This window comes from Diaphorina citri, unplaced genomic scaffold (genome assembly GCF_000475195.1).
Source record: "Diaphorina citri unplaced genomic scaffold, Diaci psyllid genome assembly version 1.1 scaffold120, whole genome shotgun sequence".
NCBI classification, from domain to species: domain Eukaryota; kingdom Metazoa; phylum Arthropoda; class Insecta; order Hemiptera; family Psyllidae; genus Diaphorina; species Diaphorina citri.
Window position 1 is genome coordinate 2,635 of NW_007377557.1, and position 25,225 is coordinate 27,859.

Below are 25,225 nucleotides of genomic sequence, written 5' to 3' on the forward strand. Positions count from 1 at the left end.
TCCTCGTGCTTCCCCTTCCTCCCCCTTTCAGGCTTAACCTGCACAATTTTCTCGGAGAAAATTATATGTTTGAGAGGCAATTGGGTTACTAAGGCCAGCCACTCACTATCAGGCAGACCTGAAACCTGATGAGCACACACACACACTATCAGGTAGACGTGAGAGGTACGGCTAAAAAGGTCCGTCTGTCAGGTCTACCTGATAGTGATTTGCTACTAACGTGGCCTGTGTCTATCTTCTGTCCTGGGTTATTCTGCATGAACAGTTTGTGGGAGTCAGGGTAAGTCTTTTGAGTGTTTAAGAACACTTACCATTACCTTTATCTTTATGTGAGTTTTCAAACTCGTTCTCAATTTTAGGCTCCTACATTTAGGGAATAAGCAATGAGAATAAATTGATAAAAGGGGAAAAAAGAAAGTTTGAAGGAAATTCAAATCGAAACACACTTTTTCATTGGCAAATTACCTTTATGTGAGTTTTCAAACTCGTTCAATTTTAGGCTCCTATATTTAAGGAATAAGCAATGAGAATAAATTGATAAAAGGGGAAAAAAGAAAGTTTGAAGGAAATTCAAATCGAAACACACTTTTTCATTGGCAAAAATAACAAACTTTTTGGCGACAGTAAACTTTTGAATTCAAATGTCTGAATTATATTTTTTTCTTTCAATGTTGTAGGTTTTGTCTTCCAAATGTTTTTGCCTTTTTTTTACCTTTTCCACATTTCATTTTCTTTTGGCACCGATTTCCTAGTTTTTCTTCTTAATCTTTTTCTTACTCCGTTATTTCTGTGGGTTTCAGATATTTGCTGTGATTTTGTGTGATACTGGCATAGCACTTCTGGCTTACATGGACGGATAAACATAACATTTTTGCTGAAACGAAGGCTTTCATAATTACATAGAACTTTCACCGTGTAATATCTATACGAGTTTCTAGGGCGATATTAATAGTGTAAATAAATTAATTTTTTCAAGTGCATATTGATACTTGATACTCATATTAACCCTGTGATTTGTTGTAAGAGCGTGCTCAAAGTGTTCATACTAATCATGGTAAACATAACATTTTTGCTGAAACGAAGGTTTTCATAATTACATAGAACTTTCACCGTGTAATATCTATACGATTTTCTAGGGCGATATTAATAGTGTAAATAAATTAATTTTTTTCAAGTGCATATTGATACTTGATACTCATATTAACCCTGTGATTTGTTGTAAGAGCGTGCTCAAAGTGTTCATACTAATCATGGAAAGGACATTGATTTGACTGTAAGTATTTTATTCCTTTTATTTCCCCCCTTTCAAAAAGGGTGAAAATAATTTTGACTTTCCACTTTAAAAGTAGATAGGTAACTAGAGTCATAAAAGTTAGGTTTTCTTTCACATGCAAAATTAATTTGAAAGATTTGCTTGTAAGGAAAATAATTTTGCATGTTACAAGTTTCCCTTGAGCTTTCATTGTTTGGAGGAATGAAATTTTCAACAGCTTGTTGTGGATATAGGTATACTTATGTATGACCCATGTCTGGTATTAAGTTTGATATGTGATTGTATTTTTTTAAGAGTTCAATAGTTTATATTTTTTTCTTTTTATTAATCCTTCACACGCATGTAACTCCCCCTTGTTTAGCATACAAAAGAAAATAGCGTCGTTTCATGTGCATCAGATACGGAAAGTAGGTACCTACTTGTGCTATTTCAAAAGTTAAGAAACAGTCATAAAATGCGAATGTTGACCCCGTTTTTAATTTTAAGCGGGAAAAAGAACCTTGTCTGCACAGCCTTGTTTAGCATACAAAAGAAAATAGCGTCGTTTCATGTGCATCAGATACGGAAAGTACTTGGGCTATTTCAAAAGTTAAGAAACAGTCATAAAATGCGAATGTTGACCCCGTTTTTAATTTTAAGCGGGAAAAAGAACCTTGTCTGCACATTATTGTACTATTGATGTAAAATGAATTCTTTAGTGGCGAAGCTTGGAAAACTGGGTCATGAGATTGTGGTACATCGAAACTGTTGTTCTTGCGATGGTTTTCAAGAATTCCAATTTTGGTATCTAAATACCTGCCTTTTTGTAGAAAATAAATTGCGATTTGTAAACATATTGACGAAAGAATAAATGCAAATTCAATAGAGAGTATCATGAATTGAATTACCGAGGTAGGTAAAAGTTATTCAGTACTTACAAGGAGCTTATTTTATTATTTTGTTTATTTATTTATTATGTAGCTTTTGGTATATTTGGTCTTGTTTTATTAATGAAGTGATTTTATGAAACTTCAAATTACTTTTCCGCTGATGACACCAATTCGGCCTACAAAATTGATACTAATTCAGCTCTCTCTTCTGTCGCGCCGTCACTGTTGGGGTAAACATAACATTTTTGCTGAAACGAAGGCTTTCATAATTACATAGAACTTCCACCGTGTAATATCTATACGAGTTTCTAGGGCGATATTAATAGTGTAAATAAATTAATTTTTTTCAAGTGCATATTGATACTTGATACTCATATTACCCCTGTGATTTGTTGTAAGAGCGTGCTCAAAGTGTTCATACTAATCATGGAAAGGACATTGATTTGACTGTAAGTATTTTATTCCTTTTATTTCCCCCCTTTCAAAAAGGGTGAAAATAATTTTGACTTTCCACTTTAAAAGTAGATAGGTAACTAGAGTCATAAAACTTAGGTTTTCTTTCACATGCAAAATTAATTTGAAAGATTTGCATGTAAGAAAAATAATTTTGCATGTTACAAGTTTCCCTTGAGCTTTCATTGTTTGGAGGAATGAAATTTTCAACAGCTTGTTGTGGATATAGGTATCAAAATATCTACTCTGCCTTCTACATAAATCTCGAAATATTCTGAGCTTAAAGTCCCAAAAGCTGGATTTTGACCAACGGAACGGGATTACTTCAGAACTGTGATATATGATCGCGTTATATCCGATGCGATGTCCAGCTCGATCTAAAATTGAACTGAATTTACTGAATCCTGAGCTAATCCTACTTGGTTTCGTAGATTCGTGTATACTTAACTCAACCCTTGGGGCAGTGGCCCCTACACCTAAGCCTCAGAGTGGGCTTTTTGTATTTGCATGTTTGGTGTCATTCGCTTGGTTTATGGGCCTGACTTGGCTTAACCCCAGTCTTGAACTTGATGTTAACCATTTTGTTTCAGTTTCTCATTCTTATTATTATCTAAAATTTAACTGAATCCTGAGCTAATCCGACTTGGTTTAACCCCAGCCTTGAACTTGATGTCAACCATTTTGTTTCAGGTGGAGCCGCAATCGAGGGCGACATGGCACTGCGCATTCACAACGCGCAGATATTGACTACCGGACCGGCTACATACGTTCACACTTGCGTTCTCCCTCCGGCAGAGTCAGATAACAGGACCACTCCAAGACTTATAGGCAGTAGGTACTTTAGATGCTGTGTCTTTTTTTTTTTTCCCTAAAGCTTTATTTATAAGCGATGCCTATTTCTTGCTTTCCCCACAGCTGTAGACGTGGTACTGTATGGCGCTCAGTTCTATGGTATGAAGTTAGCCGGTATTATCCTCATCTCCATCGGATTCTTCTTGGTTATGTTCCCCAACAACTGGCCTGACTACATAACCCGACTACTGAGGTAAGTTTCCACTTTCGATTGTTAAGGTGTGTCCACATCCACACATAGTTGACCGGTCGATCTTCATCGATCGACGGCCGTTGACTATGTGTGGACACACCTTTACTTATCGTTCATAAGTGCCCTCCTGTAATACGAGTAATACATAGCTTTATGAATAGGTACCTGTCTTCTATTACCATTAGGTTCAGTGAATTGTACGACTCTGAAAAAAAGCCCTAATAGGAACCCGGGGGGCCGATTATGCCCAGACTATCCTTACGTTTAGACAATCACATGAGCTGAACAAAAAATCGTCGCGTTGATTTAAAATCCGTCAGGAAGTACGAGCTAACAACTTGTAGTATTAGTGAACCGCTTTTTGGTGGTTATATTAAATTTATGAGAAGAATATACTTATATCATCCACTGTTGTTATTGTTTTCAGGAATATTGTTTTATTGACACATAGTACTCGGTGAGTTGCATTTGCATGTTTGGTGTCATGCGTTTCTAAGTGCTTCTAACTGTCCAAGTCTTGTTTGCATGCTCAACTTTTACTTTCCTTATTTTATTTTTTCTTGTATCACAAATTTTTCTCTGAATTTTCAAGAGAGTTACAGGTTATGATCAATTGATGAGAACTGACAAGTTAAAAAATATCTACTCTGCCTTCTACATAAATCTCGAAATATTCTGAGCTAAAGTCCCAAAAGCTGGATTTTGACCAACGCAACGGGATTACTTCAGAACTTTGATTTATGATCGCGTTATATCCGATGCGATGTCCAGCTCGATCTAAAATTGAACTGAATTTACTGAATCCTGAGCTAATCCTACTTGGTTTCTGTTATGAACAGAAAACAGAAAGCTGTCTTTTGCTTCTGATGAAATACGTTGCCTTTTCTTGGATTGATGTAGTTTCAACTCGAAGTTTGTCCCAAATCGGAGGGGTAAATAAAGACTTTAGTAGTGACCATTAGTCACCACCTTAAGTACTCAAAATAGCACCACAAAAGTTCATCTGTGGCACCAGAAAAAAAACCCAGGATTTTTTTTTCTTTTCCAAATAATGGTTCTTTGTAGGAAATTACATTCGACGAACCCACATTTTCCCAATTCAGACCCAACTTTTGCCATTTTCAGTACCTGCAATGACGTCATCCACTGAGGGGGAGGTGAACACAATATTTCACCCCCACAAGGTTCGGACGCCCTCTAATACGGTGGTGGTCAGTGGAGAAAGCTTAACTCAACCCTTGGTATTGGTATAGGTAGGGCCATCGGCTTTTAATAAACGCCCTTGGTCACTGCGACCTAATTAGATCTTTTGTAACTCAACCCTTGAGGTAGTGGCCCCTACACCTAAGCCTCAGAGTGGGCTTTTTGTGTTTGCATGTTTGGTGTCATTCGCTTGGTTTATGGGCCTGACTTGGCTTAACCCCAGTCTTGAACTTGATGTTAACCATTTTGTTTCAGGTGGAGCCGCAATCGAGGGCGACATGGCACTGCGCATTCACAACGCGCAGATATTGACTACCGGACCGGCTACATACGTTCACACTTGCGTTCTCCCTCCGGCAGAGTCAGATAACAGGACCACTCCAAGACTTATAGGCAGTAGGTACTTTAGATACTGTGTCTTCCTGTTGCCTCTTTCTTGCTTATCTTTTCTAATTGATTGTCGGTTTTCTTTTTTCTGGCTGCTATTGTCAACCTACTTTCAGTCTCATCCTATCAGTATAAACGAGGGTATATTCTACTCTACTTTGGCAGCTCATTTCCCAAGTGCTCGTATGGTAGTGAGTTTGTCGGTTCCATACTAGGATTTGTAAGATTTGTGGTAAAATTATCCCAGTGGAAACTTTTTTCTGTCTATCGTGTTGTAAGTAGACCCCTTTCTAAATGACTTATTGAGTAGGACGGATAGTTGAGATGAAGTACATGAAATTCAACTCATGATGAAATACCTACCAAGTTTTAATCTTGTCTTGTCTTGCATTCATACTTTTAGGGTACCTATGGGTTGTACGCTTGTCGGTCTTTTCCTGATTCTGATATTCCCATTTTTGCCACCCAATAGATTCGTCCATTTCTTTAACTTTTGCTCAAAGTCAAGAGAGAACAGCGTTTTACAAAGATATCGGCCGAATGTTTTTTGTTGCCTTTGGATTTTTGTAAACCAAATCAGAGATAAGATTGGTCTCATTCTTATCTGTGGATGAATCATTTTTTTACTAACCTTCAAAGTACTTTGTATAGACTCCTTAATCCTATACCTACTCAGTTTAGTAGAAAGTGAATTTGTAATAATACTGGCATGTAGGTACATATTATGTACATATTTGTTTATTATTTTATTGTTTACACTTAGCTTTAATCCATATGTGTAATATTAAAATATTGATATAGGTATGCCAAAGCATTTATTTTACTTCATTCCCGATGAGTATTTTAATCTCTTTCCTTATTTCAGCATAAATGCAACCCCTATTTTTTCAAGAAGGGGGAAATATTTTTCAGGTTCATTCATGTGCTCCTCTATCGTAGTTTTGTATAATTTTGTGTTTGTGCATTTTTCATCTCTGGCTCTTGTGTTCTTTTCTATTTAATTTTCAGCCCTATCACAGAAGCAAGTCGGAACGATTTCTTTTAATGAGCTCCTCTGGCAGTATGTGCTCCAAATAGAAGTTATTCTTTGCTATAAGTAATCTTCGATATTCTAATAGTGATCCGCAGACGTTACCCTGTTGCCTATGCATTTCTTTTAGAGTCTCTAGATTATGGCTTACTTCAGATTTTTCATCCTCACCCGATTTTTTATTTAACGTGTAGTAATAATTTTTCTCGCAGTATAACGTCTGTTCATTTCCCAACTGTCTCACGCGGGCAAGAATTGGGTAAAACTGTTTATCAAAGTTGTTCTTAGCAAGCTGACATTGTATAATAGATCGCCTCGTATTACAAGGATAGTATTGGTCTATGGTTTGCATTACATGTTCTCTGGATTTGTAGAGTAATGTCATATAGAACTCTAGCAAATAGTAACCCATATAATGTCGCATCAGATTTCGATGTGTGAGATAGAACATTTCTTCATCTGCAATATCATCCACTAGTTTCCTTATTGTTTTTTTCTGAAATCAGAATTAAATTAGTTAAATTACTTCATTTAAGTCTTGTCAATATGCATTTCCCCACTCCCACCTCTTTTTAGTAAGTAGCATTTTACCTAAACATGTCAAAATCTAATATATAAAAATGAATGTGTGTGTATGTGTGTTTGTTCGAACTTTATGCCTGGCCAAACCGCTCATCCGATTGCTATGAAATGAAACTTTGTCAACTTATTGCTTGCACTCCCGTGAAGGTTTTAGGCTATTTTCCGGTTCGTTTTTGTTAAGCTACGCCGAGCAAGACCGCTAAATGGATGAGTGACATGAACAGCCATGCCTTAAGGATTTCGGCTAGTATTGTATAAGAACAAGACCGTTATGATAGCGCGATTAGGTACTACATAGCTTACACATAGCATACCTACCTCCAAGAATGAGCTCACTACTTCATATATCTCGTTTATTTTGAGTGCTAGGTAGTAGTAGGTTGAGTTATTAAGGTTACCATGCTTGTCATGGAGAAGTAACAAGACTTTACCCTCAGCAAGTTTAATATTTTCCAAGTAGTCGGGATGTAAAGGTTTTGTGAACGGATGGTCTTGTTCGATACTCATATCTACGGATTCCATGGCAGTTTTAATATTGCTCAGGCTCACTCCAAATGTTGTACATACGAGGGTGCTAAGCACTAGTAACACACTGTCCAACAAGTACATGCTTTATGATTGGAGAATTTTGTTTACTCATTTTGAACTCATATTGGTCCTATTGTTTCTATGGATTATCACATGGTTGGACTTTTTGTCAGTTTCACAACTGTGTCGATATAGTTATGTCATCATTATGAATGTTAGTTCATGAGTGTTGATTGGTAGAAATTAGAAACAAAATAGCGATCTACAAAAGTTACACCTATGAAAGGTACTGGAGTGAGCTATGTGTGTACTTCCTTTGTAACTATAGTGAATCATATAACTTGCAACTTTCTTCTTTTGTTTGACTTGTAGAGGTCTGTGAGTGACCTCCAAAATACCATTTTGAACACAAATTATTTGCGGAATATAAATTGTTATCCCTCGTAAATTTAGTTACGTAAAGTAACAATACTCGAGTTTTTAAGCTAAACTGTTCTGTTCCGGGATTTAAAACACACTTCACTGCTTTAAGTCTGAAGTGTTTAACAACAAATAACACCGGACGTTTGGGTTATCAAATGCATTGATCAAATAATTGACCAGGGACTTTATTTGGGTGTTTCTCCAAATGAAGAGTTAATTAACACGTCTGTCATTCCTATATGGTGAAATGCCGTGAAAGGTGTTACCTATCAAAGCTTGTAAAAAAGGTGTTACTTTGTTTGAGCAAAGCATTTACAAATGTCCACCTCTATGTGACGCTACAAAATTTTAATGTAACTTCTGGGACTCAAACCACCAACTCCCAGATCCTGAGTCCACCGCGCTAACCAGTATACCCCTGAGGTAGGCTCTACGTGCGATCATAACATCCTGTATATCAAATTTTCACACGTTAGAAATGAATACAATAATATTAACATAATATTTGACGTGACGCTACAAAATTTTAATGTAACTTCTTGGACTCAAACCACCAACTCCCAGATCCTGAGTCCACCGCGCTAAGCAGTATACCCCTGAGGTAGGCTCTATATGCGATCATAACATCCTGTATATCAAATTTTCACACGTTAGAAATGAATACAATAATACTAACATAATTATTTGAATGTGACACACTGTAAGGTACTCTAGTAGATAATATACCTATCAAACATCATAATCACTCTGTCAAACCAAGCACCAGGCTCTCTGAAACAATAGATTCTAGACACTATGTATCAGAATGAATCTGAGATGTTGATAATGACCTTTCCATGTTGCTAGGGAACCCCGCCAGTCTGTCGTGTATTCTGGGGTGAAGGACTTGCCAGGTTTCGACAAGGCCGGGTAGGGTCGGGTCTAACCTTTCCTTCTCTACTCACCCGCAATAATGGGGCGGTTGGAACGAAAGCTTACGCTGAATGTTTTGGTTGTGGATCCTTTTGGTGGAGGTTCCTTTTGTTTTCCTTCCTTCTAGGAGAAGTTTCTTTACGTGAAGTAGAGTTTAGGGGAAGTTTTCAGAACGAAAGCTTACGCTGAATGTTTTGGGTGTGGATCCTTTTGGTGGAGGTTCCTTTTGTTTTCCTTCCTTCTAGGAGAAGTTTCTTTACGTGAAGTAGAGTTTAGGGGAAGTTTTCTTTCACCTTTTTCATCCCCTATCAAAGGTTGACACCCAGTAACCAGAGAATGGCGAATTATATCTATGCCGTAGTCTTCAACATTTTACTCTAAGTTTTTTCCATGTTTATTACTGCCCCTCTGGTCATTTTACTCTCCTTATCTCTAGGTTTATTGAACATTTTCATGCAACCTTCCCTAAACTAAACCTGCACGACGGAAAGGTATGACGTCACTCTTCCTGTTTCCGGTTTTGTTTTTCTCATAATGTTGTTATTAGATTGAATTATAATCTTCACCATTACACTTGTGACCTATTGGTTATTGGAAGCGGTGAGATACCATCACTGAACGCGTGTGTATGCCAGGAATCAGGATCTGGGTAATCATTTCCCCCTTACTGTCAAGGTTTGTAAGATTTCCTCAAGATTGACCTAGCGCGATCTTGATGGACCGTCCGATAATTCTTCTCGCACCTTGATCTGAATAAACTATGCAAATCCTTCTCATAAAATAAATTAATTAATCTCAATATTAATTAATAATTACTCTTCCTATGCATTTTGATTAGTGGAGTAATCCGGTTATCAAGCCTGCTGGTGACGTTCGTTATCTCTAGGATTTGTGAGATTTATGTTAAAATTATCCCAGTGGAAACTTTTTTCTGTGTATCGTGTTGTAAGTAGACCCCTTTCTAAATGACTTACTGAGTAGGACGGATAGTTGAGATGAAGTACATGAAATTCAACTCATGATGAAATACCAAGTTTTAATCTTGTCTTGTCTTGCATCCATACTTTTAGGGTACCTATCGGTTGTACGCTTGTCGGTCTTTTCCTGATTCTGATACTCCCATTTTTTCCACCCAATAGATTCGTCCATTTCTTTAACTTTTGCTCAAAGTCAAGAGAACAGAGTTTTACAAAGATATCGGCCGAATGTTTTTTGTTGCCTTTGGATTTTTGTAAACCAAATCAGAGATAAGATTGGTCTCCGGTTGTACGCTTGTCGGTCTTTTCCTGATTCTGATACTCCCATTTTTGCCACCCAATAGATTCGTCCATTTCTTTAACTTTTGCTCAAAGTCAAGAGAGAACAGAGTTTTACAAAGATATCGGCCGAATGTTTTTTGTTGCCTTTGGATTTTTGTAAACCAAATCAGAGATAAGATTGGTCTCATTCTTATCTGTGGATGAATCATTTTTTTTACTAACCTTCAAAGTACTTTGTATAGACTCCTTAATCCTATACCTACACAGTTTAGTAGAAAGTGAATTTGTAATAATACTGGCATGTAGGTACATATTATGTACATATTTGTTTATTATTTTATTGTTTACACTTACGTTTATTCTTGGTCAAATGTTTTGATTTATTGTGATATCAGTCTAGTAGTAGTTTACGTGGGCGTGGGAGTTTTCGTTGGATTTTCCTACCGGAATCAATCCGAGTTCTCAGAAGTTGGAAATGGATTTATGTGTGACGTCATTTTTTTAGGAATGGCCCAGATCTGTGTAATTTCTTTGTGATTTACGGGATTTACCGAATACTTTTCCTGTTATGACTAATACAATATCACCTGCTCCTCTCTTGAACTTAACAATAAGTATAGGTACATAGATAACATAATTTCATAATTATTATCTCCTCTTGATTTTGCGGGTACCTACCTCTATATTTTTGTGTTGTTTTTCGAGAATTCTTACTGACCGCTTTTACTCATATCTCCTCCCCATCTTTTAATCTATCTACTTGGATTGTCGATAGTTGGCATGACTTCAAACAAAATGCTTGCACCTGGACTACCTGATCTCTTCATACCGGTTTTCGTTGGATTTTCCTGCCGGAATCATTCTGAGTTCTGAGTTCCCAGGAAGTTGGAAATGGATTTATGTGTAACGTCATCTTTTAGGAATGGCCCAGATCTGTGTAATTTCTTTGTGATTTACGGGATTTACCGAATACTTTTCCTGTTATGACTAATACAATATCACCTGCTCCTCTCTTGAACTTAACAATAAGTATAGGTACATAGATAACATAATTTCATAATTATTATCTCCTCTTGATTTTGCGGGTACCTACCTCTATATTTTTGTGTTGTTTTTCGAGAATTCTTACTGACCGCTTTTACTCATATCTCCTCCCCATCTTTTAATCTATCTACTTGGATTGTCGATAGTTGGCATGACTTCAAACAAAATGCTTGCACCTGGACTACCTGATCTCTTCATACCCTTGTAGGAGATGACATCAAAGATTATCATCTAAGTCTTCTAACTGCTAATCCCTGTAGAAACACATCTGATCACACGTGGATACTGTGTTTTGTACATAGGAAAATAAGAATATTTTTCTTGACATGTCTAGGAAGGAAAAGTAGCAGGAAAACGACCAAGAAGAGTGAATCATATAACTTGTGACTTTCTTCTTTTGTTTGACTCGTAGAGGTCTGTGAGTGACCTCCGAAATATCATTTTGAACACAAATTATTTGCGGAATTTAAAGTGTTATCCCTCATAAATTTAGTTACACGAAATAAAGTAACAATACTCGAGTTTTTAAGCTAAACTGTTCTCTTCCTGGATTTAAAACACACTTCACAGCTTGAAGTCTGAAGTGTTTAACAACAAATAACGCCGGACGTTTGGGTTATCAAATGCATTGATCAAATAATTGACCAGGGACTTTATTTGGGTGATTCTCCAAATGAAGAGTTAATTAACACGTCTGTCATTCCTATATGGTAAAATGCCGTGAAAGGTGTTACCTATCAAAGCTTGTAAAAAAGGTGTTACTTTGTTTACTTTGAGCAAAGCATTTACAAATGTCCACCCCTACGTGACGCTACTAAATTTTGATGTCACTTCTGGGACTCAAACCACCAACTCCCAGATCATGAGTCCACCGAGCTAACCAGTACACCACTGAGGTAGGCTCTACGTGCGATCATAACATCCTGTTTATCAATTTTTTACACGTGAGAAATCAATACAATAATACTAACATAATTATTTGAATGTGACACACTGTAAGGTACTCTAGTAGATAATATACCTATCAAACATCATAATCACTACTGGGTAACTTTAGCGTAGTACTCACCTATGATCTGTTCATTACACTGGGCTTCATTACTGCTGTACCTGTATCTGCTGGTAAGTCATTTCAAATTAGCATAATGGACTGGGAGTGTTGTACATTACATTGAAATGGGGGTCTTTTCCCCAAACCAAGCACCAGGCTCTCTGAAACAATAGATTCTAGACACTGTGTATCAGAATGAATCTGAGATGTTGATAATGACCTTTCCATGTTGCTAGGGAACCCCGCCAGTCTGTCGTGTATTCTGGGGTGAAGGCATAATACATCCCTTTGGGTGGAAATCTCTCCCCTCCCTCCTCCTCCTCTTCCTTCCCCTCCGTCCCTAGTCTTCCTCCTTTTCCTCCTCCTCTTCTTCCTCTTTCTTCTCCTCCTTTCCCTCATCTGCCTCTCCACTTTCTGTCTCGTTAAGTAACTGTGAGTCGCAGACTCTCGAAAGCGCGCAAGCTCCAATTTTTCATGTTATTGTACTATTGATGTAAAATGAATTCTTTAGTGGCGAAGCCTGGAAAACTGGGTCATGAGATTGTGGTACATTGAAACTGTTGTTCTTGCGATGATTTTCAAGTTATTCTGATTTCGTTACCTAAATACCTATTTGCAGACATTTTGACGAAAGAATAAAATGGACATTCAATAGATGTTATCATAAATTGAATTTGCCGAGGCAGGTAAAAGTTGTTCTATACCTACTTACAAGGAGCTTAAATTTTATTATTTTGTTTACTTACTTATTATGCAGTTTTTGGTCTTTTCCCTAAAGCTTTATTTATAAGCGATGCCTATTTCTTGCTTTCCCCACAGCTGTAGACGTGGTACTGTATGGCGCCCAGTTCTATGGTATGAAGTTAGCCGGTATTATCCTCATCTCCATCGGATTCTTCTTGGTTATGTTCCCCAACAACTGGCCAGACTACATAACCCGACTACTGAGGTAAGTTTCCACTTTCGATTGTTAAGATGTGTCCACATCCACACATAGTTGACCGGTCGATCCTCATCGATTGACGGCCGTCAGCTATGTGTGGACACACCTTATCGTTCATAAGTGCCCTCCTGTAATACGAGTAATACATAGCTTTATGAATAGGTACTTGTCTTCTATTACCATTAGGTTCAGTGAATTGTACGACTCTGAAAAGTTAAGGTGTGTCCACATCCACACATAGTTGACCGGTCGATCCTCATCGATTGACGGCCGTCGACTATGTGTGGACACACCTTATCATTCATAAGTGCCCTCCTGTAATACGAGTAATACATAGCTTTATGAATGGGTACCTGTCTTCTATTACCATTAGGTTCAGTGAATTGTACAACTCTGAAAAAAGGCCCTAATAGGGCCCCGTTGGCCGAATATGCCCAGACTATCCTTACGTTTAGACAATCACATGAGCTGAACAAAAAATCGTCGCGCCGATTTAAAATCCGTCAGGAAGTACGAGCTAACAACTTGTAGTATTAGTGAACCGCTTTTTGGTGGTTATATTAAATTTATGAGAAGAAGACCCCGGGGGCCGATTATGCCCAGAATACCTTTACGTTTTAGACATGTGTACGAAATTTTATCATATCGGGAACAGGTCCATCTGATAGTCTATCTGTTCGAGAACAGACAGACTATCAGATTAGCTAAGTGGAAAATCTTCAATTTAAAATCCGTCACGAAGTACGAGCTAACAGGTTGTAGTAATAGTGTACCGCTTTTGGTGGTTGCATTAAATTTGTTTGAAGAGTTTACTTATGACATTCACTGTTGTAATTGTTTTCAGGAATATTGTTTTATTGACACATAGTACTCGGTGAGTTGCATTTGCATGTTTGTGTCATTGCATGCGTTTCTAAGTGCTTCTAACTGTCCAAGTCTTATTTGCATGCTCAACTTTTACTTGTTTTATTTTATTTTTTCTTGTATCACAAATTTTTTCCTGAATTTTCAAGAGAGTTACAGGTTATGATCAACTGATGAGAACTGACAAGTTCGAAATATCTACTCTGCCTTGTTTGTAAATCTCAAAATATTCTGAGCTTAAAGTCCCAAAAGCTGGATTTTGCCTAACGGGATTACTCCGGAACTGTTATTTATGATCGCGTTATAGCCGATGTCTAGTTCGATGAATAAATTTCTCTTAATTAATAGTTTCTTGGTCAGAGGGTAAACACTGAAAAAATGTAGCATTGGAGCAATTGACCAATTAAGTCATTTGTAGACCAACCAGATGTAGGTAGGTAAGTATTATTATTTGCATAAAATAATTATTTTCTTGGAAAACAGACCAGAGGCCAAATTCTTTGTGATTTTCAAAGTCAATGTTTTGTTAATGAGCAATTAGTGCATATTTTCATTGGTTCATTATTATTAAATTTTAACTTGTCAATTATAATATTATAGAGATATGTAACTCTTACTTCCCCATAGTTTGATTGGTAGGCCTTCGATGATTTGCCCATCTTTGGATTTAAATATTAATTATTTAATCCAAATTAAATATTAATTATCCAGTGTTACATTGTAAAAAATCTCTGGAATTTCACTTGTGTATGGACTATACTGTCTAGTATATTTCCTCGTTATATCTTCCTTTAGAACTCAAACCAAATTGTCCTTCCGGTTCGAATTTCAGCCAGCAAGATCTGCACTTACTATCCTTTATCCGTATCCTTAATCGCCATTATCATGCCTGCTCTAGGTCAAGTATAACTGACTACTTATTTGGCTTGTGCTCAAGTTGCACCTGGTACTTACCTAGAGCCTGGAGTACCACTTTTCAATGAGAAGTCAAAACATTTGACAAACTCTAATTTACTGTTTACCTGTTCTGCCTCTGGGCACTCACAATTTGCTGTCCACTTCGTTTATTCTTGGTCAAATGTTTTGATTTATTGTGATATCAGTCTAGTAGTAGTTTACGTGGGGGTTTCGTTGGATTTTCATGCCGAAATCATTCTGAGTTCTGAGTTCCCAGGAAGTTGGAAATGGATTTATGTGTAACGTCATCTTTTAGGAATGGCCCAGATCTGTGTAATTTCTTTGTGATTTACGATTTACGGGATTTACCTGTTACTTTTCCTGATATGACTAATACAATATCACCTGCTCTTCTCTTGAACTTAACAATAAGTATAGGTACATAGATAACATAATTTCATAATTATTATCTCCTCTTGATTTTGCGGCTACCTACCTCTACATTTTTGTGTTGTTTTTCGAGAATTCTTACTGACCGCTTTTACTCATATCTCCTCCCTATCTTTTAATCTATCTACTTGGATCTCACTAAAACTTATCAATAAGTAGTATAGGTACATGTACAACATAACTTCATAATAACTATCTCTTCTTGATTTTACGGGTACCTCTCTACATTTTTGTGTTGTTTTTCGAGAATTCTTACTGACCGCTTTTACTCATATCTCCTCCCTATCTTTTAATCTATCTACTTGGATTGTCGATAGTTGGCATGACTTCAAACAAAATGCTTGCACCTGGACTACCTGATCTCTTCATACCCTTGTAGGAGACGACATCAAAGATTATCATCTAAGTCTTCTCACTGATAACCCATGTAGAAACACATCTGATCACACTGGATACTGTGTTTTGTACATAGGAAAATAAGAATATTTTTCTTGACATGTCTAGGAAGGAAAAGTAGCAGGAAAACGACCAAGAAGAAGACGAAGGAAATCCCATTTTGAAGATCAAGTAATACTTACCAGTCTAGCACCACCAAGTGAAGCACTTGACAGGCAACAGTGGCTATACTGACGAGGGATTGCCTAAAAAAAAAAACATGTTTAGGAACTTGCTGAAGTGACTCAGCAAAGTGGTATACTTGCATTTGGTTATACTCGAGGTGCTTGAAACACACTATAATAAGCATTACCATTACTCACACTCACCTCTAGGCTATAGTCTACAAACTTAACATAGGTAGGTGGTACTTAAGTTACACAGGACAATAAAGTCGGAAGTGTTTGTTTTAAGAAAAGTGGTTCGCCTAAATCGAAAATCCTTGAAAGAAAATATAATGACTAGTTTCATTCTACTTAGGTACCTTATCATTATTGCTAATTAATAGTTTCTTGGTCAGAGGGTAAACACTGAAGAAATGCGGCATTGAAGCAATTGACCAATTAAGTCATTTGTAGACCAACCAGATGTAGGTAGGTAGGTAGGTAAGTATTATTATTTGCATAAAATAATTATTTTCTTGGAAAACAGACCAGAGGCCAAATTCTTTGTGATTTTCAAAGTCAACTTTTTAATTAACCAAGTTTGTACAAAGTACAAATCTAGCATTGTAGTTGTTACCAATGCCTCTTTATTATAATTTTTGCTAATTTTGTAACCAATTTTTTTCGAGTAGTTAGGTACCTATTACGAAGGAGAAACATACCTACCTACCTAACTACGTCTGGAAATCACTCTGTGACCCTAACCTATAGTTTTGTAGGTGTACCTTATACGTTCCTTGCATCTTCAAAACCGAAGTATTGGGTTTTACCCTCCATTCGGCAACAAGCTACCCGCACATTAAACCTCACCCAGCCTGAGTGAGACTGGGAAAAGCCAGCAGCATATGATTGCCAAGTTGATCACCCATCCGGATACTAACCAAGCACAAATAGAAGTTATTCTTTGCTATAAGTAATCTTCGATATTCTAATAGTGATCCGCAGACGTTACCCTGTTGCCTATGCATTTCTTTTAGAGTCTCTAGATTATGGCTTACTTCAGATTTTTCATCCTCACCCGATTTTTTATTTAACGTGTAGTAATAATTTTTCTCGCAGTATAACGTTTTAGCTTTAATCCATATGTGTAATATTAAAATATTGATATAGGTATGCCAAAGCATTTATTTTACTTCACTCCCAATGAGTATTTTAATCTCTTTCCTTATTTCAGCATAAATGCAACCCCTATTTTTTCAAGAAGGGGGAAATATTTTCAGATTCATTCACGTGCTCCTCTGTCGTAGTTTTGTATAATTTTGTGTTTGTGCATTTTTCATCTCTGGCTCTTGTGTTCTTTTCTATTTAATTTTCAGCCCTATCACAGAAGCAAGTCGGAACGATTTCTTTTAATGAGCTCCTCTGGCAGTATGTGCTCCATATAGAAGTTATTCTTTGCTATAAGTAATCTTCGATATTCTAATAGTGACCCGCAAAGGTTACCCTGTTGCCTATGCATTTCTTTTAGATTCTCTAGATTATGGCTTACTTCAGATTTTTCATCCTCACCCGATTTTTTATTTAACGTGTAGTAATAATTTTTCTCGCAGTATAACGTCTGTTCATTTCCCAACTGTCTCACGCGGGCAAGAATTGGGTAAAACTGTTTATCAAAGTTGTTCTTAGCAAGCTGACATTGTATAATAGATCGCCTCGTATTACAAGGATAGTATTGGTCTATGGTTTGCATTACATGTTCTCTGGATTTGTAGAGTAATGTCATATAGAACTCTAGCAAATAGTAACCCATATAATGTCGCATCAGATTTCGATGTGTGAGATAGAACATTTCTTCATCTGCAATATCATCCACTAGTTTCCTTATTGTTTTTTTCTGAAATCAGAATTAAATTAGTTAAATTACTTCATTTAAGTCTTGGCACCCATTTGATATGCATTTCCCCACTCCCACCTCTTTTTAGTAAGTAGCATTTTACCTAAACATGTCAAAATATTGTAGTATAAGAACAAGATCGTTATGATAGCGCGATTACTACATAGCTTACACATAGCATACCTACCTCCAAGAATGAGCTCACTACTTCATATATCTCGTTTATTTTGAGTGCTAGGTACCCATTTGATATGCATTTCCCCACTCCCACCTCTTTTTAGTAAGTAGCATTTTACCTAAACATGTCAAAATATTGTAGTATAAGAACAAGATCGTTATGATAGCACGATTACTACATAGCTTACACATAGCATACCTACCTCCAAGAATGAGCTCACTACTTCATATATCTCGTTTATTTTGAGTGCTAGGTAGTAGTAGGTTGAGTTATTAAGGTTACCATGCTTGTCATGGAGAAGTAACAAGACTTTACCCTCAGCAAGTTTAATATTTTCCAAGTAGTCGGGATGTAAGGGTTTTGTGAACGGATGGTCTTGTTCAATACTCATCTCTACGGATTCCATGGCAGTTTTAATATTGCTCAGGCTCACTCCAAATGTTGTCCATACGAGGGTGCTAAGCACTAGTAACACACTGTCCAACAAGTACATGCTTTATGATTGGAAAATTTTGTTTACTCATTTTTAACTCATATTGGTCCTATTGTTTCTATGGATTATCACATGGTTGGACTTTTTGTCAGTTTCACAACAGTGTTGATATAGTTATGTCATCATTATGAATGTTAGTTCATGGGTGTTGATTGGTAGAAATTAGAAACAAAATAGCGATCTACAAAAGTTACACCTATGAAAGGTACTGGAGTGAGGTATGTGTGTACTTCCTTTGTAACTAGTGAATCATATAACTTGTGACTTTCTTCTTTTGTTTGACTTGTAGAGGTCTGTGAGTGACCTCCGAAATATCATTTTGAACACAAATTATTTGCGGAATATAAATTGTTATCCTTCGTAAATTTAGTTACGTAAAGTAACAATACTCGAGTTTTTAAGCTAAATTGTTCTGTTCCGGGATTTAAAACACACTTCACTGCTTTAAGTCTGAAGTGTTTAACAACAAATAACGCCGGACGTTTGGGTTATCAAATGCATTGATCAAATAATTGACCAGGGACTTTATTTGGGTGTTTCTCCAAATGAAGAGTTAATTAACACGTCTGTCATTCCTATATGGTGAAATGCCGTGAAAGGTGTTACCTATCAAAGCTTGTAAAAAAGGTGTTACTTTGTTTACTTTGAGCAAAGCATTTACAAATGTCCACCCCTACGTGACGCTACTAAATTTTGATGTCACTTCTGGGACTCAAACCACCAACTCCCAGATCATGAGTCCACCGAGCTAACCAGTACACCACTGAGGTAGGCTCTACGTGCGATCATAACATCCTGTTTATCAATTTTTTACACGTGAGAAATCAATACAATAATACTAACATAATTATTTGAATGTGACACACTGTAAGGTACTCTAGTAGATAATATACCTATCAAACATCATAATCACTCTGCCAAACCAAGCACCAGGCTCTCTGAAACAATAGATTCTAGACACTGTGTATCAGAATGAATCTGAGATGTTGATAATGACCTTTCCATGTTGCTAGGGAACCCCGCCAGTCTGTCGTGTATTCTGGGGTGAAGGACTTGCCAGGTTTCGACAAGGCCGGGGGTTAGGTCGGGTCTAACCTTTCCTTCTCTACTCACCGCAATAATGGGGCGGTTGGAACGAAGCTTACGCTGGAATGTTTTGGTTGTGGATCCTTTTGGTGGAGGTTCCTTTTGTTTTCCTTCCTTCTAGGAGAAGTTTCTTTACGTGAAGTAGAGTTTAGGGGAAGTTTTCTTTCACCTTTTTCATCCCCTATCAAAGGTTGACACCCAGTAACCAGAGAATGGCGAATTATATCTATGCCGTAGTCTTCAACATTTTACTCTAAGTTTTTTCCATGTTTATTACTGCCCCTCTGGTCATTTTACTCTCCTTATCTCTAGGTTTATTGAACATTTTCATGCAACCTTCCCTAAACTAAACCTGCACGACGGAAAGGTATGACGTCACTCTTCCTGTTTCCGGTTTTGTTTTTCTCATAATGTTGTTATTAGATTGAATTATAATCTTCACCATTACACTTGTGACCTATTGGTTATTGGAAGCGGTGAGATACCATCACTGAACGCGTGTGTATGCCAGGAATCAGGATCTGAGTAATCATTTCCCCCTTACTGTCAAGGTTTGTAAGATTTCCTCAAGATTGACCTAGCGCGATCTTGATGGACCGTCCGATAATTCATCTCGCACCTTGATCTGAATAAACTATGCAAATCCTTCTCATAAAATAAATTAATTAATCTCAATATTAATTAATAATTACTCTTCCTATGCATTTTGATTAGTGGAGTAATCCGGTTATCAAGCCTGCTGGTGACGTTCGTTATTCAAGCTTCTTAACTTCTCATAGATCACTAATGTGAATCAATTTCGAGCGTGGCTGGTTTCTGAACAATGTAAGTAGTTAGGAGCGGTTGCGCTGCGCGCTGGCGCGGGTTTAAATTTCAGCAATACGCCAAGTGGTCTTTCCTAGTTCTAGGTATCCTTCATATGCTCATATGTGAAATCCTACATTTCTTTTGTCTACATTGAATGAACACTATGAACAGTGGTGGTGATAATTCTATTTTCCTCATACCTTGTACTTATTTGCCTACCACAATCAAATTTCAGCAATACGCCACGTGGTCTTTCCTAGCTAGTTTCTAGTTCTGGGTATCCTTCATATGCTCATATGTGAAATCCTACATCTCTTTTGTCTACATTGAATGAACACTATGAACAGTGGTGGTGATAATTCTAATCGTTATTCAAGCTTCTTAACTTCTCATAGATCACTAATGTTAATCAATTTCGAGCGTGGCTGGTTTCTGAACAGGCAGTCATCTGTGGGGAAAGTGATGACGCATTGCTCTCTAATTTGAACAATGTAAGTAGTTAGGAGCGGTTGCGCTGGCGCGGGTTTAAATTTCAGCAATACGCCAAGTGGTCTTTCCTAGCTAGTTTCTTGTTCTAGGTAGGTATCCTTCATATGCTCATATGTGAAATCCTACATCTCTTTTGTCTACATTGAATGAACACTATGAACAGTGGTGGTGATAATTCTATTTTCCTCATACCTTGTACTTATTTGCCTACCACAATACATACCTATGCAAATACTTTAGGAAAGATGTTTTGTTAATGAGCAATTAGTGCATATTTTCATTGGTTCATTATTATTAAATTTTAACTTGTCAATTATAATATTATAGAGATATGTAACTCTTACTTCCCCATAGTTTGATTGGTAGGCCTTCGATGATTTGCCCATCTTGGGATTTAAATATTAATTATTTAATCCAAATTAAATATTAATTATCCAGTGTTACATTGTAAAAAATCTCTGGAATTTTACTTGTGTATGGACTATACTGTCTAGTATATTTCCTCGTTATATCTTCCTTTAGAACTCAAACCAAATTGTCCTTCCGGTTCGAATTTCAGCCAGCAAGATCTGCACTTACTATCCTTTATCCGTATCCTTAATCGCCATTATCATGCCTGCTCTAGGTCAAGTATAACTGACTACTTATTTGGCTTGTGCTCAAGTTGCACCTGGTACTTACCTAGAGCCTGGAGTACCACTTTTCAATGAGAAGTCAAAACATTTGACAAACTCTAATTTACTGTTTACCTGTTCTGCCTCTGGGCACTCACAATTTGCTGTCCACTTCGTTTATTCTTGGTCAAATGTTTTGATTTATTGTGATATCAGTCTAGTAGTAGTTTACGTGGGCGTGGGAGTTTTCGTTGGATTTTCCTACCGGAATCAATCCGAGTTCTCAGAAGTTGGAAATGGATTTATGTGTGACGTCATTTTTTTAGGAATGGCCCAGATCTGTGTAATTTCTTTGTGATTTACGGGATTTACCGAATACTTTTCCTGTTATGACTAATACAATATCACGCTGTGTCTTCCTGTTGCCTCTTTCTTTCTTCTTTTCTAATTGATTGTCGGTTTTCTCTTTTCTGGCTGCTATTTCCACGGTTAGTTCCCTCTTTTCTGGCTGCTATTGTCAACCTACTTTCAGTCTCATCCTATCAGTATAAAAGAGGGTATATTCTACTTTGGCAGCGCATTTCCCAAGTGCTCGTATGTTAGTGAGTTTGTCGGTTCCATACTAGGATTTGTAAGATTTGTGGTAAAATTATCCCAGTGGAAACTTTTTTCTGTCTATCGTGTTGTAACTGTGTCTTCCTGTTGCCTCTTTCTTGCTTATCTTTTCTAATTGACTGTCGGTTTTCTCTTTTCTGGCTGCTATTGTCAACCTACTTTCAGTCTCATCCTATCAGTATAAACGAGGGTATATTCTACTCTACTTTGGCAGCTCATTTCCCAAGTGCTCGTATGGTAGTGAGTTTGTCGGTTCCATACTAGGATTTGTAAGATTTGTGGTAAAATTATCCCAGTGGAAACTTTTTTCTGTCTATCGTGTTGTAAGTAGACCCCTTTCTAAATGACTTATTGAGTAGGACGGATAGTTGAGATGAAGTACATGAAATTCAACTCATGATGAAATACCTACCAAGTTTTAATCTTGTCTTGTCTTGCATTCATACTTTTAGGGTACCTATGGGTTGTACGCTTGTCGGTCTTTTCCTGATTCTGATATTCCCATTTTTGCCACCCAATAGATTCGTCCATTTCTTTAACTTTTGCTCAAAGTCAAGAGAGAACAGCGTTTTACAAAGATATCGGCCGAATGTTTTTTGTTGCCTTTGGATTTTTGTAAACCAAATCAGAGATAAGATTGGTCTCATTCTTATCTTGAAGATCAAGTACCACTTACCAGTCTAGCACCACCAAGTGAAGCACTTGACAGGCAACAGTGGCTATACTGACGAGGGATTGTCAAAAAAAAACGATGTTTAGGAACTTGCTGAAGTGACTCAGCAAAGTGGTATACTTGCATTTGGTTATACTCGAGGTGCTTGAAACACACTATAATAAGCACTAACCTTCAAAGTACTTTGTATAGACTCCTTAATCCTATACCTACTCAGTTTAGTAGAAAGTGAATTTGTAATAATACTGGCATGTAGGTACATATTATGTACATATTTGTTTATTATTTTATTGTTTACACTTAGCTTTAATCCATATGTGTAATATTAAAATATTGATATAGGTATGCCAAAGCATTTATTTTACTTCATTCCCGATGAGTATTTTAATCTCTTTCCTTATTTCAGCATAAATGCAACCCCTATTTTTTCAAGAAGGGGGAAATATTTTTCAGGTTCATTCATGTGCTCCTCTATCGTAGTTTTGTATACTTTTGTGTTTGTGCATTTTTCATCTCTGGCTCTTGTGTTCTTTTCTATTTAATTTTCAGCCCTATCACAGAAGCAAGTCGGAACGATTTAGAAACATACCTACCTAACTACGTCTGGAAATCACTCTGTGACCCTAACCTATAGTTTTGTAGGTGTACCTTATCCGTTCCTTGCATCTTCAAAACTGAACTATTGGGTTTTCCCCTCCATTCGGCAACAAGCTACCCGCACATCAAACCTCACCCAGCCTGAGTGAGACTGGGAAAAGCCAGCAGCATATGATTGCCAAGTTGATCACCCATCCGGATACTAACCACGCACAACGTTACTTCACTTCAGTGATCCATAATAGGTAATTTTAATGATCTCATAATTATTCCAGCACTTGTTTTGCTCCTTGTTATTCTGGTGTCAATGGGGTCTTTAACACTTGCGGTTTTGGAGTAGGTACACCAGAAGATAGACTCACGAAAATCACAACAAGCAGTGAGATGAAAAAGTGGATTTTCTTAGGTATTTGATCTTATGACCTTGAGATTAAGATCATGATCTCTACTTTTTTGTCTTTGGACGGAGCCCCGCCCTTAATGGAAGTTTTTACTCCATAAGCATGAATCAAGCATGCAGCTCTATGACTATGTAGCTTTGTAGCATCTAGGTACCTACTCAGGTACGAAGTCCATTTTTTTCCTGGTTTTCCCATTGAATAGGACCTAGGCCCTAGGTGCAGCTTTTAGGTGGGTAGCACAACGTTACTTAACTTCAGTGATCCATAATAGGTAATTTTAATGATCTCATAATATTATTCCAGCACTTGTTTTGCTTCGTGTTATTCTGGTGTCAATGGGGTCTTTAACACTTGCGGTTTTGGAGTACACCAGAAGATAGACTCACGAAAATCACAACAAGCAGTGAGGTGAAAAAGTGGATTTTCTTAGGTATTTGATCTTATGACCTTGAGATTAAAACTATGTGTTAACTATCGAGTAGGGAGGAGGAGTAATATTCGAATAGGCCAATTATTATGTAACCAACACAGATTATTTATATACTATTTATCTACGTAAAGTTAGTAAGGTTTTCTTGATTGGACAAAGAAATACCTATTATCAACTAGTAGGTACCTGTCTAAGTCTCTGATGGTATCTGCTTGTCCTAGAATATTGAGAAGTTGATAGCGTAAAATTTTAGCATCGTAAGCAATCAAGGAAGAGCACCTGGATAAATCTTGCTGGTGATAGAATAGGTGAAAGTCAATACTTTCCTCAAGAATGGTAGAATATTGGTGGAAAGTCAAATGGTTCCCACAAGGAAAACTAGGTGCCTAATATAATTTACATAAGTAATACATATGTAAGGTAATAAAATTATGTTATATGGCGTAGGTACCTAACCAATTGAGTAACATGTTGTAGCTTCATAATAACAAAATACCATAGCAATTTAAACAAACATTCCACAAAAACTTGTGTAGAAATTAAAATAATAATAATAATCAAATGGTTACCACAAGGAAAACTAGGTGCCTAATATGATTTACATAGGTAAGTAGGTAATACATATGTAAGGTAATAAAATTATGTTATATGGCGTAGGTACCTAACCTATTGAGTAACATGTTGTACCTTCATAATAACAAAATACCATAGCAATTTAAACAAACATTCCACAAAAACTTGTGTAGAAATAAAAAAAAAAAAAAAAACAAGACTTATAGGTTGGTAGTTATTCTACCTATCAGGTCTGATGTTTTTTTTTACTTTCCTTATCCTATAGGAAGGAAAGTATTGTAATCAGGTCAAATTTTCGATGGTCAGTTTTTTAGTGCCAAAACGCGTTTTGAGGTCCCTATATAGAGCCTAAATCCAAAGTTTCAGCCATTGGTCAAAATCATATCTAAGATACCTAGCTAAGCATAATTTAATATGATAAGGAAAGTCGTGTGATGTTCACACCAGATTTTTTTTTTTTTTACACAAATATCTACCTAATTGTACGCTAGTAGGTACGGTATGTTGTATGTAAGTACTTAGATTAGTGGAAAATAAATCTACCTACTTGGATGATCTGGTTAGGCAAGGTTTCTTTTTCTTTTGTTTCTTTTTTCTCTGATGAAAGCCCATCAACATTTACC

At 36.9% G+C, this 25,225-nt stretch overlaps 2 protein-coding genes across 3 annotated transcripts; one reads left to right on the forward strand and one right to left on the reverse strand.

The window, feature by feature from the left end:
• Window positions 1–208: 208 nt before the first annotated feature.
• Window positions 209–5,767, forward strand: LOC103524791 (the record flags this gene model as incomplete). Its single annotated transcript, XM_008489824.3, has 5 exons — window positions 209–280; window positions 801–857; window positions 3,483–3,640; window positions 4,068–4,097; window positions 5,099–5,767. Coding segments are annotated over 5 exons (432 nt in total), but the record flags the coding sequence as incomplete, so codon positions are not given.
• Window positions 5,768–5,957: 190 nt separating this feature from the next.
• Window positions 5,958–18,757, reverse strand: LOC103524789. 2 transcript variants are annotated; one of them, XM_008489821.3, is made up of 4 exons: window positions 18,027–18,757; window positions 17,322–17,646; window positions 16,703–16,830; window positions 5,958–6,303 (listed from the first exon to the last, which is right to left on the reverse strand). In XM_008489821.3, exons 1-4 carry the CDS (start codon window positions 18,315–18,317, stop codon window positions 6,244–6,246), a joined length of 804 nt encoding a protein of 267 aa, XP_008488043.2. In that variant the 5' UTR covers window positions 18,318–18,757; the 3' UTR covers window positions 5,958–6,243. The 2 variants fall into 2 exon arrangements, with proteins under 2 accessions (XP_008488043.2, XP_008488044.1); XM_008489822.3 differs by lacking the exons at window positions 16,703–16,830; window positions 17,322–17,646; window positions 18,027–18,757 and adding an exon at window positions 7,161–7,892 and having other exon boundaries at window positions 5,958–6,756.
• Window positions 18,758–25,225: the final 6,468 nt, after the last annotated feature.

Bases quoted from the DNA above. Each gene is read 5' to 3' on its own strand.
- LOC103524789 (XM_008489821.3), bottom strand. From the start codon at position 18,317: ATGTACTTGTTGGACAGTGTGTTACTAGTGCTTAGCACCCTCGTATGG. The intron at 17,647-18,026 runs GTAGGTATGCTA...TTCTGATTTCAG, and splicing joins TAGTGAGCTCATTCTTGGAG to AAAAAAACAATAAGGAAACT. The intron at 16,831-17,321 runs GTGAGGATGAAA...ATAAAAAATCGG, and splicing joins CACGTTAAATAAAAAATCGG to GTGAGGATGAAAAATCTGAA.